The following is a 12,095-nucleotide window of genomic DNA, read 5'->3' as shown; positions in this document are numbered from 1 at the left end:
GATAGTGGCACTCATGCTCACAGCTCTGTGGCGCCCTGGCCTTCCCCTGGCCCCCCGCGAGTCAGTGGCAGCCCCAGGAGAACTGGCCACCCGTTCCTTCTGCCCAAGGAAGGACTGGGAGCTGATGTCTCCCCCAGGAGCCCGCCAGCTAGGGCTGGAGACTCAAGCTGCCATGGAACATGTTCAGCACCAGGCAGCTTCTACCTCCCACCCTTCGTCAGCACGGAACCCAAGTCCCACAGCCAGGAGACAGGTGAGCAGACTTGCAAAGATCCCTAGACCTTCCCACAGGTCCAGCCAGCTACAACAGAGGCTTGAGGACCAACTGCTAACATGGGGAGCAGAAGCTACAGACTTCAGCACAGCCGCGCTGGACAGCTCCCTGCCCACAGGCCGCTGGCCTTCCCAGGAAGAGGGACCAGCCCAGCTGGAGCACCAACTCAGGCCCCTCAATCCCCAGCCCCAGGAACGGGGCATAGGACGGGTCTCTCCTAGTCCTGAACGCCTCTGGGTTGGGGTGTGGCCAGAGAGCTGCCCCAGCCTCATCCCCACGTGCCCCCCAGGAAGATGCCCCAGAGATGGGCCACCACCGGAGGATGTGGGGGACTCGGGGAAGGGAGGGCAGGGCGGCTGCTGGCTGCTGGCATGGGCCAGTGAGGGGCCCTCCTGGGAAGACAGTGCAGGGGTCCCAGGCTGCCTGGTTCTCGTTCCAGCTCCCGACAGTCCCTTGTGCATGAGACATGCAGGGAAGCTTCCAGAATGAGCGGACCCGCTGCCCCCAGGCAGGGCCACATCTGTATTTTGCTGTGCCTCATCCCATACCAGCACCAACCAACGAGGACCCATGGACTGAAGAACCAGTCCCACACCGCCATCACACCAGGGTCAGGGGTGGAATGAGGGATGGGACAGGTTACCCCATGCACGGTTCTCTGTCCAAGTGGGGTCCCGCGAGCATCAGCATCACTAGAGAGCTCAGAATGCAGATTCCCCAGGCCCACCCAACCTGCCACGTTAGACACCGAGGGTGAGGGCCTCTGGGAGCAGCCCCCAGCCCAGGACACACCCAGGGCCCAGGGAAACGATGTCTGGGACTTGCCTGCAAGTTGTGAGGGAGTGAAGTGAAACTGGCCATGTGTCACTGAGCCTAGGGCTGGCTTGCAGGGCCCAGGGCACTCTTCTCTCCACTGCTATGTCCGAGACTGCCCGTATGAGAGGAAAACGAGAAACTGGTTCCCACGACCGCCCCAACTGCAGTTCCAGGAGCCAACGTGGGCCCCACCCTAGCTGGGCCCCCAGGACAAAGGAAGCTGCTGGCCAGACAGCAGAAGGCTGGGCGGGAGAGGTCAGCCCACGGGGACCCAGGCAGAGCAGGGCCGCATCCAGGGCACCTGGCATCGTGTGCAGATGGAAGGGACAGGACGAGCCCCTCCCCAGTCCAGAGCCTGTGGGGTAGGGCGGCCACCAGCTCAAGGCCCCCAGGACTGTGCCCCCCCAAGGGCCCCTCAGCCTGGCGCAGCTGGCCTGGCCTGGCTTCGCAATCCCCATCTGCTCTCCCCACTCGCCGCCCCCAAACAAGAGCGCCACAAAATCCCACTGCCGAGGGGGTGAGTGCACACGACGGCCATCTGTCCTGCTCCTCCCCACAGCTCCCCGGACAGGCCAGGCACAGGCCGTGCCCACTCTCAGGCACCTCTGCCCACATGCGACCCAAGGGTGACCCTAGCCACAGCAACCATGCCAGGCCCCCTGCTCAGCCCCGACAAGCACCTTCCCTTGTGGTGTCACCCATCACACCAGAGCCGAAACAGGGAAACTGAGGCATGGAGACACACGACTATCTGACAGCAGTCTGGGTCTTCACCAAACACCCCGTGGGGGCCCTGCCTCAGGAGGATCTGCACACAGGCTGACCCCAGAGACCCTGGACAGTCACAAATGCTCTGTGCCCTCTGGCTGACTCCCAGGGGTAGCAGAGCAGGCCTGGACAGGGCGGCCTGCCCAGCTCTTTCCTGACTGCATGGGGCTGACTGCGGACTCCACACGTCTGAATAGCCCTAGGGCATGCCGAGCCCCTCACGCACACCCAGCCACACACCGAAGAGCGGAGACGGCTGCAGCGTTCCAGGCCCTCACCATAGGCATCAGGCCACACTCGCCCCCTGGGGCTCCCTGCACCCTGTGGGCACCTGCCAAATGCCAGCCCCTTACATTTCAGGAAGGAAACCTGCCCAATGGGGCCACCCAGGCTACAGCCTAGGCCCTTGGCTAGACGGGCGGAGGGAGTCAGGGAGCAGGACCAGCAGAGCCTGTGGCTCCTCACCCAGGGAGGGGGCAGCACCTGGTCTCTGCAGACCCAGGACTGCTCCTGCCCACCTATGCCCCCGCCTCCAGCTTGCAGCGAGTGTCACCACCCAAGGAAGCTGGACACATGAGTCCAATCTGATGCTGGACCCCACGTTTCAGACAGGATGAGCGTTAAGTGCCTTGCCCTGCCCAGTGACCTCCTCTGGCCAGCTACTTTCCTGTCTCAGCTTGGGCCCACCTGAGACATCTCCTGCCCAGGGAAACAGCCAACCAGGGCCCAGCTGAGCCCCCAACCAGGCCACCCCAGCTAGCATCCCAGCATCACCCCTACTCTGACCTCATGGCCTGTGGCAGTCCAGGCGGAAGCCAGTCACAAGGATGGACCCGTCAGGTTCCCAGGCGGCTGGCCCCCCAGCACATGGGACACACCAGGCACTGCCTCCCCGGCCCCCTCCCATCCTGGTCCTTGGCCCAAGCCAGTGGCTGCTCAGCAACTCTGGAGTCACCCGGGGCACCCCAGCCAAGCCACCCCTCACAGATGCCACATTCCTGGCCGGGCAGCCTCCCGCGGCCCCCACAAACCGCCCACGGCCTTGAGATGGAGCAGCAGCCTGACGTGTCCCCAGCCCCCAGCTACGTCACTCAGGCCACGCAGGCTGCCATCGAGGCTGCCCTCCCACCTCTGCCCTGGGGCAAGGGAGGCCAGCCCTGCCCTCCAGGACCCTCAGGCCCAGCCTGAGCCCACAGTGGGTGGCAGTGTCACGGGTGCCCTGGGGCACCTCCGTCACCACAGCCAGCCATGAGCCCTGCTCCCAGGAGCCCTCCCCCTCCCAGCCCAGAAACACGAGGCCCCGGAATCTTCAGTTCACCCTCAGCCAGACCCACGGGCAGGGCATGCAGGAGGCTCAGGCGGGGCAACCAGCCCCAGGCCCCTGCGCAGTTGAGGATGCAGCTCCACCCAGAGAAGTGGCTCTGTCCTCACGGGCTGCCCCCCCAGCCATAGTGGATGTCCCCAGGAGGCTGGGCAGTGCTCTTCACGCATGGACCTTTGAGACTCTTACAATCCACCCAAAGGCGCTGCCACGCCAGGGCACAGCCACAGGCCCCTGGGCCTCATGGAGAAACGCAGGATGAGCAGGAAGCAAAGGGCCGCTCTCTTGAGCCGCGCCTGCGGAGCACTGGCCTGCAGGGCTCCCAGCTGCCCGCCTCCAGAACACTGGCCCCTCAGAGGCTGCGGAACAAGGCCCAGGCTGCCTCTCAGGGCCCACACAATCCCTGCTTTGTCCCTGCGGCCTCTGCCCCGGCCGCGCCTCCATCTGTCCCAAGGCCAAGGCAGCTGGCCTGGGGCAGCCCCACTTGGCCAGCCAGCACCCCTGGGGCAAGGCTCCGGATGGGCCTGGGAACAGCTCGGTCATCCCTGGCCAGGACCCGGGGCTTTGGGCCAGGTTCACGGAAGCCCTCCCTGGGCCTGCCACCCAGTGCTGTGTGGCCTGTCTACCAGTGGAGCTGACCAGGCCTGGCACTGGGGCGGGCTCCATCGCAGCCACTGTCAGGAGACGCCAGCTCTCTCCACATCTGAGAGGGCTTCCTGCAGAGTCCAGGGCAGCACTAGAGACCACCAACCCCGAGGAACGAGGGGTCCCTCTCCCCTGCTGAGACCCCAGATGGACCTGACAGTCTGACAGATGCTGGCCTGCTGTCCTCCCCGGACCCCGTGCAGATCTGCCCCCAACTGTTCCCAGATGCCAGAGCCCCATGGAAGCTGGGGAAGGCCCGCCCTAGAGATGAGGACCTGAGGGTCCAATCCCTTAGCTACTGAGTACGGGGCCTGGCGGGCTGTCCCCGGTCTAAGCCTCCAGGACCAGCAGCACAGAACTGCCCCAGGAGGCTCCAAGGCACCACAGAGCTATGGGCCCTGGTTGTGTGGCCAGAGAGGCAAGCCCAGGCAGGGAGAACTTGGGGCCACAGGCGGACAGCGAGGCCCTTCTCCCGCCACAAGGGCTGGAAATGCATGTCGCCCCATACACTCACTCACGTGTGGCAACAGGTCCTGGAGACCGCCAGCGCCCCCTTCCAAGGAGCCAGACTGCGGAACACTGTCCACCACAGGGGACACCACTGGCAGAGCCCATACCAGTAGGTGCGGCGGTCAGCAGACACAGTGCCTGGCCACCTCCTCTCTGGACACTGCCACCCAGCCGGGCGGCGGACCCCAGGGCAGCCTGACCCTCCCCAGTCCCCAAAGAAGCTGGTTCTGTGTCTGGTGGCCTCAAAGGCACAAGTGCTCTCCAAACTAGAGCACTGGGTGACCTCGAAGTTGGCCCTAATCACTCCTGGAGAGCACCAGCCATGGATCCTCCAACAGTGTGCACGGACACGGGCAGCGTGGCCAACTCGGGCCTCCTCAGCATCCGGCCTCGGCCCTGGGAGGGCCTGTCTGTCTGCTCCAGGCACACAGAAGGCACCAAGCATGGAGCAGGGCTCGTGCTCAGGCAGAGGATGTGGACGGTGCTGCCGTCTGGCCCACACCTGCCTCCGAAATCCTCCCCTCCTCCTTGACCTCCCTCTCTCCTCAACGTGAGGCTCAGCGGTCACCCCACAGACAAATGCCAGAGGTGAAAACCAGGGAAAGAAACAGCGCGAGAAAGGTGCAGAGAAGCGGGGAAGGCACACACTGGCTCAGGCCCACGTCCAGGAGCAGGCCTCGGCCAGTGATGGCTAGCTGCTGGTGGGAGCAGGGGACCCTAGCGTCCTACAGCACAGTGCTCACTGTCCCACTCAGTCTTTGAGATGGCTGGTCAGGAAGGGGCAGGAGGCAGGGGTGCAGAGAGGGCCAGCCCTGGAGGCCCCAGGCCACACATGCCCCATGCGCACGGCCAAGCCCATCAGCCTCCAGTGGGGATCAGGATGCTCCTGGCCACCAGGGAGGACAGGGGTGGGGCAAGACCTAGGGCCCCTTGGAGGTCATGGCCCCTCTGCTTCTCTGCCCCGAGCACAGTCCAGATTGGTCATCTGTCCAGCAGCCTTCACCTACAGAGCTGTGTGAGGATTTGTTAGAAACAGAGTCCCCTCAGGGCCTGGGGGCTGTGGCCAGTGTCAGCCAAGCTTGTCACGGGAAGTGAGGGCAAGCTCTGGCCTTGCCTCTGCACAAGCAGCTGGGAGCACCCCGCTCCCAGATGGTTCTAGAGACAACTCTGCACCCTGGCACATGGCAGGGCAGAAGCCAAGCCACAGATGACTTGCTGTTCCTGCATGATGCTGGGAGCCCTGGGGGTGAGGGGCTGCCAGGCCGTAATGCTTCCTGTGGAACACCCACAATGTAGACAAACCCCCAGCCAGAGCCACGCCCGGGAAGCACTCGCTTCTGCAAAGACCATTTCTCACCTTGCACTTCAGCCCCTGCTGAGCCCTGTGCCTGGCCTGCCCTTCCTGGTACAATCAGCTCCCGGTTCCTGCAGAGCCTGTCGCCGCTGCCAGTGGTAAGGCAGGCGGGACTCGGGAAAACTCGGAGGTGTTCAGAGCCACGGCAGGCCACCGTGGGCAGGGGACTCTGGGACCGGGGTCCTAGGGCTCTGCCCACCCCCAGGTCCCTTCCATCCCTACCTGCAGGAAACTGCCTGACCTCCAGGGCATGACCCCCATTACCCAGCAACCTCTACTTGGAGCTGCCCTTGTCGACAGCCCCACAGAGGGGCTTCCTGAGGGAGGGTCTGCGCGAGAGGGGGACTGGAGCAGCGTCTGTCCTGCTCAGTCACTGGTGGGGTGCCGAGCAACACCACACAGGCCTTTCCAACCACTCCACAGGGGTTGGGGAGACGGGAGGGGGCCCCCCACACTCCCCAGAGCTCTGCGTACAAGTGACTGAGAATAGGATCCTACTACTTGGAACTTTTAGACCAAGCCCCCTGCAGGGAGCAGGCTGTGGCTCTCCCTCTGTCCCCAGGGAGCTGCTGCCCTGGACCAAACCTCTGGGTTCTGAGCCTGTTTCCTCGCCTGTAAAACGGGCTAGACAGACAGAGGCGGCCTGCTGCACACAGTGCGGAGGCTCTGGACTCACAGCAAGGGCTGATGCGGCCCGCTGGTGGCCCTGACCAGCAGACAGACAAGCAGCCCACACGTGGCCACTCTGCGCTGTCCACCTTCGCACCTTGCCCAAAGCCCAGCACCTCTACCCACGCAGGAAGGCTCACTCCTTCTCCCCTCTGGCAGCCCCAGCGGCTCCTCGGCCAGCCCCCTCCCCATCTCCAGGGCCAACACAGTGGCCACTGCTGGCGCACAGACTGCCTTCTTCCGCTCAACTTTCTAAAACCCACTTCATGTTCCAGCTCCCAGGTCCCTCCCCTCCCACCTCTGCCTCTGGCTCTGCCTGCCCATCCTGCTCTGAGCTGGGCTCCCTCCAGCTCTGGGCAGTGGTCACCCCAGGGTCCACCAGACTCTCCCTCCACCACGTCCCCCCTGGCCCCGCTAACCTGTCTCTCCCTCTCTCACCTGTCTCTCCTCCCAGCTCACCTGTCCCGCCCTCTCTCACCTGTGTTCCCACCTCCCCCTGGCTCCCCTTAACCCAGGACTCCTCTCTGCTCGCACCACACATTAACCCTCCTAAAGGTCCCTCGAGAACCTGGGGGAGCCCAGCTCCCTTGGCCAAGCAGCTCAGGTTCTTCCCTGGGCCCACCCCCAGCCTGCGAGCCCCACCAGATAAGCTGCAGGGTGGCCCCCTAACCCCCCTCTTCCCTCTTTAGCCTGACCGACTCCTCACCTGAAAGCGCCACCCCAGCCACCTCCCCTCATCTCCCACCCACCGGATGACAGGCTTCCAAGGGCTGGCTCCACATCCCGCTGTGGACCTGGCTCCGAGAACAGCTCACAGAGCCTGCCGTCCTCCCCCTCCCCTCTGGGCATCCTCCTTCCCCCCAGGGGGTCCTCCTGGCCTCCAGGAGCTGAATCCCACCCAGGCTTGCTGTGCTCTGGTTTGGGCAGGTCTGTGCCCTGCTGTTTCCTAAGGGGGCTGGAAGGATGAAGGCCACACAGCCTTTGCAACACCCCTCCTGCCCTGCCTGGACCCGCCGGGGGTGACACCCGCCCCCCAAGGAAGAAGCCTCTCCAAGATCAGGAAGAGGCCAGAGCCTTGGCAGTGGACTCCACCCTGCACAGTGACACCCTCCCACCAGCAGGCCCTGAAGGCCCCATCCCTCGACCAGAAACCACTCGCAGCCAGGGCAGAGGCCCTCCCGGGGTTGCCTGCAGAGGTGACACCAGGCCGCTGAGGACAGCTGTGCAGAGGAGATGCCCGGGCAGAAGGGAGATGGCTGTGTGACCACAGCCACACCAGCCCCCACCAACATGAGAGACGGAACCCGCTGGCTGAGCGTGATGCAGCACAAGCAAAAGAGAGCCACTGGCCGCTGAAAAGATGCGGCAGAAAGTGTCACCTGGACACTGCCAGTCACCAGGGAGGCGGCCAGCCGACTCTGCCCACACCTGCACTCCACACCTGGCAGCAGCCCCCACCCCGCATCTGATGCCCCAAAGGCAGCATTTTGGGGCAGAGCAGGGGTCCCCCCTTCCAAAAGGCCCTGGCTTGGGCCCCAGTGACCAGGGTGCCCAGGTCAGACAGATGTGGGCCCAGCTGCAACCACCCAGCCGCCTGGAGGTCTCCCTCCCAACTGCAGGTTCCACTGCACAGGACTTGGGCAGAGTACAAGCGAAGAAGAGCAGGGAGGACGGAGATGAACTATTACCCAGGAGATGAGGAGAGCTGGGCTGGACTTAGGTGCCAATCATGTGGCCCCACCACACCCCAGGCTCACCAGCAGGACAGGATGTCCAGGGAGGGAGGTCGCGCACAGAAATTCAGCCGTACGTTCTTCCACCAAGGTCTCCTGGCAGAAAGCCTGGCCCCCAGATAAGGCCAGACGTTTATCTCTGGAGCGAAAGGACAGGCCTGGGAAATTGCAACTCTCTTGGCATTTGGTGCCGAAGACTAGCCAGCAAACCGAGTGGCCAGGCCTGGGACACACACACCCAGAAGTCCCACAAGGCCACCAAACTCCAGATGATCCTTCAAAAGTAGGGACAGAGAGACGAGTGCCATCAGGACGGCCTCCTCCCCAGCCATCCTGGGAAGCAGGTGCTCCCACCATCGGAATCTTCAGAATCTCGTGTGGCAGCTCGAAGCACTCAATGAGGCCAGAAGGAACATAGGAGGACAGATCCCCAAGGAGGGGACCTCAACTAGACCAAGAGCCAATTCCACTCAAAGGGGAGAGGGGCCGGAGGAGAGAGGCTGCTGGTTTGTGCGCACTCAGAGCTGCTGTTGTCTAAATATCACGTGGCAGCATCTTGTTGACACACACACACACGGCACATCCTTTTTATTCATTACTGTTAATTACAGTGGAAACCTCCTGTAATTAACCGTACGACAGTATAACTCAATGAACAGGACGGAGACCAGCCCCTACCCACGGAGACTGGCACACAGAGCTGCATATAATTCATTGCTGTCATCACTTACACACTGATGTTTCCTTATAATAACATTTTATTGGGACGATAATTAGATTATTTCACTGCCTCCCGCATTCTGCTGCCCCAGGCCCCTCCCCCTCTGAGGATTCACCAACTACAGTTGTTCCTCCCAAGACACATGTGTATTTTGAAGTCAGTTGAACACCGGCTGTCTGCCACCTCCTCCTCGAACCTGGGACCAAGCCACCCCCACTCCCAATGGCACTGCCCTACTGCCAGGGGCCCCTCGGGGCCTCAGCTGTTGGCACCGGGGCTGTCTACCCAGAGTGGGAGGGGGGGAGCTCCACCACCGCAGACACCTTCATGCTCTCTGCCTTAGTTACATCACAGCCGCTGCCCTCCCCGGAGAGGCCGGGCCCTGGCCCACTTTCTACCCAAACACCACCTCTGGGCTCCACCTCCAGGCCACGCCGGGGGGGGGGGGGGGGGGGCTTGAGGAGGGCTGCAGCATCCCCGGCCAGAGCAGCCCCCTCCTGGCCCTCACCCTGCACCAGCGCAGTGGGCCCAGCCCTGCCGCACCCTACTCCTCCCCTCCTCGGCTCCTCTGCCTGCTCCAGGTCTAAGAACTTCCCAGAGAAGCAGGGAGAGCAGTCAGTGCCAACTGGACCTCGGGGCTGCCAGGAAAGGCCCATCCTGAGAGAAGAAAGAAAATGGCTGAGCCCAGCCTCCCACAAAGCCACTCTGAGAACGCCTGCCCGGCCAGATAAGGGGACTGGCCACTGGGCTGTCGCCTAACCTGATCACCGGAAAGACAACCAAGACGAGCCAGGAAGCCCCCTCCTCCCGTAGGCGTAGGCCGATCTGGGATCCACCGCCTGAGATCCGCCGTGGCCTGGGATCCGCGGCCGGGCCCAGTACCAGCCTCCCTCTCCCGCCCCCGGGGGAGTGCAGTGTCGCAGACATTCCGAGCAGAGGCCGGAGGAGAGAAAGGCGCTGTCCAGCCCTCTGAGCGGCCCAGCCGCTCTCCCACTCCCACGGTGGAGAGAGGTCTCGGCCCGGTCAGGGTGGCCCGGGGGGCTCGCAAACCTGTGAGGCGGCCTCCCTGCTCGCCAGCCGCCGGGAGCTGGGGGTCGCGGCCGGGGGCGCGCGGCCCGGGGCGCAGCTGCTCGGGCAGCACGCCTATTAGCGCGGCCGCGGCAGACGGCAGATGGGCGCCGCTCGGCCCCCTCCTCCGCGGCACAATGGGCCCCGGCGCCCAGGCGCACAATGCACCTGCACCGGGGCCGAGGGGCGCTGGCCGGGCCGGGCCGTGCGCCCCCGTCCGCGCCCGTGTCCTTGGGCCGCGCCCGGCGACCGCAGCCGCGGGGCCTGGGGGCCCCGCGATGACACCCGGCCCCGGCCGCCCATTGTTCGCGCCGCCGGCCGGAGCCGTTGCCGGTCCCGCAGCCCCCGCTCGGGCAGCTCCCCCCGGGCCGGCTCGGCGCGCCGTCGGCACGGCCTCCCGGGCGGGCCCGGACGCCCGGCCCTCCCCTGCACCCCGGTCCCCTCGTGTCCCCTCCGTGTCCCCGCGCCCCTGCGCCCGGCCTCCTCGGTGTCCCGCGCCCCCGCGTCCCCGGCCCGCGCACCTGTCTGCCCCTTGCCCAGCGTCTTCTCCAGCCGGTAGGGCCCCACATACTGCGCGTGCTGCGCCCCGCCGTCCTTCCCCGTCGATGTCATCGCTCCGGGCCGCGCCGGCAGGGTGGGCGCCCCGGCGGGCGGCGGCGGCAGGGAGGGGCCGCGCGTCCGCGTCCGTCCGTCCGTCCGCCCGCCGCTGGCCCGGGTCGGCGGCTCCGGGCTCCGCGCCCCCCGCGCCTCCCCCGCGCCGCCGCCCCCCGCGCCCGCTCTGCTCGCTGCGGCCCGGCCCGCGGCGCTGCCTCCGCCTCTGGAGACGACCGGCGGGCGGGGGACCAGGCTTCCGCCGCCGCCGCCGCCGCCGAGGCCCGCGCCCCGCGCCCCCCGCGCACGCCGCCCGTCCGTCCGCGGCCGCGCAGCCGAGCCGAGCCGAGCTGCTGAGCCGAGCCGGGCCGCCAAGCCGAGCCGAGCCGAGCCGAGCCCGAACGAGCGCAGCCGAGCCGAGCCGAGTCGAGCCGAGCCCGAACGAGCGCAGCCGACAGCGGCGGTGGCGGCGAGTGGCTCCCGTGCCAGCCAATCAGCAGCAAACACCAATCAGCGGCGCCCGCCCTGCCACCCACCCACCCACCCCCAACTCTCCGCCCCTTGGCGGCGAGCGCTGGGGGGAGCTGGACTCGGGGAGGCGGGGCCGGGCGGGGCGGGCTCGGGGCGAGGCCGGGCGGGGCCGGGCGGGGCCGGGCGGGGCCGGGCGGCGGCGCTGCGGGCGCGTGGCCGAGCGTGACCCTGCCGTTCTGGACCGTACTGGACGCTCCCTCCTCCGGCGGGTGTCCGGGGCGTCCCCCGCGGGTCACGGCGCTCACCCGGCGGCCGGCCTCACGCGGACTCCCGTGGGGGGGCTGCTCCGCGAGGTCACTGGAGAGGGGCGGAGGGCCGGCCCCGCGCTCCTCTGGCAGGGGTGCGGGGCGCGGGTGGGACACGTGCGGCCGGCACGGGCCCAGACCCCGGGGGGCGGCCACGAGCCCCTGCGCTCCCGCACGCGGCTGGGCTGCGAGCTCCCGGAGCCAGGTCTCACCTGCTGAGAGGTCGTCACCAGAGGCAGGTGACCCTCGTCACCTTCGGGGTCTGCGCTGCGCTCCGGCCGCAAGGCCCTCACTCCGCTCCGTGTGAGCCCTGCCCTGCCACCCTGGGGCGGGCTGTGCGCGCTCAGGAACGCCCACCGGGAGGGCCTGGTCGCGTTTCCTTCTCCCCTGTCTGAGCTCAGGCAGGACACAGCCTCGAAACAACTGCATGCCGCCCTCGGCCCTTGCGTGTCCCCCCGCCCATTGCATCCCACTCATCTCGTTAAAGGTTATGGATTAAGGGTCTTTAGGTGCTGGGGTCTCAAAAGCTGCTCAAGGCCATTCAGGGCCCTGCCTGTGGGGAACCCCAGCATGAAACAGACCACCGCAGACAGGCGCTCAGCTCCAGGCTGGGGCGGGTGGGGGGATAGATGGATTTAAGTAGCTTCTGGGACCTTGGACTAGAGATATTTTCTGGCAGTGAGGTCTGGTTAGAGTCTGCAGTCGAGGGTGCACAAGAGACGGGGGAGGGCCATCTGCAGGCAGAGGAGGGGTGGCCAGCCCAGGTGGTGGAGGAGAGGCACCTACTGGGGACATGACCTCCACACTCACTCTGCTGAAAGGGTGCCCCCGCGGTCACCAGGGCCTCCC

The 12,095-nt window shown here is 66.0% G+C and overlaps 1 protein-coding gene across 17 annotated transcripts in view; it reads right to left on the bottom strand.

Moving 5' to 3' along the window:
• Positions 1-10,817, bottom strand: part of BRSK2 (BR serine/threonine kinase 2) — a 68,743-nt gene extending 57,926 nt beyond the window's left edge. For 16 of the 17 annotated variants that reach the window (XR_006514998.2, XR_006515000.2, XR_006514999.2 and 13 more), the window contains exon 1: positions 10,401-10,630. Coding sequence is in view for 13 of the 17 variants with exons in the window: in XM_044749627.2 (XP_044605562.1) it covers positions 10,401-10,491 (91 nt within the window). In the remaining 4 variants the exon portion in view is untranslated. Of the gene's footprint in view, positions 1-10,400 lie in introns of all 17 variants that reach the window. The other variant, XM_044749620.2, reaches the window with a different exon arrangement.
• Positions 10,818-12,095: the final 1,278 nt, after the last annotated feature.

Source organism: Equus asinus, chromosome 17 (assembly GCF_041296235.1).
Source record: "Equus asinus isolate D_3611 breed Donkey chromosome 17, EquAss-T2T_v2, whole genome shotgun sequence".
In the NCBI taxonomy this organism is placed as follows: domain Eukaryota; kingdom Metazoa; phylum Chordata; class Mammalia; order Perissodactyla; family Equidae; genus Equus; species Equus asinus.
The sequence above is the reverse complement of the archived record's forward strand: the minus strand, read 5'-3'. Positions and strand labels throughout refer to the sequence as shown.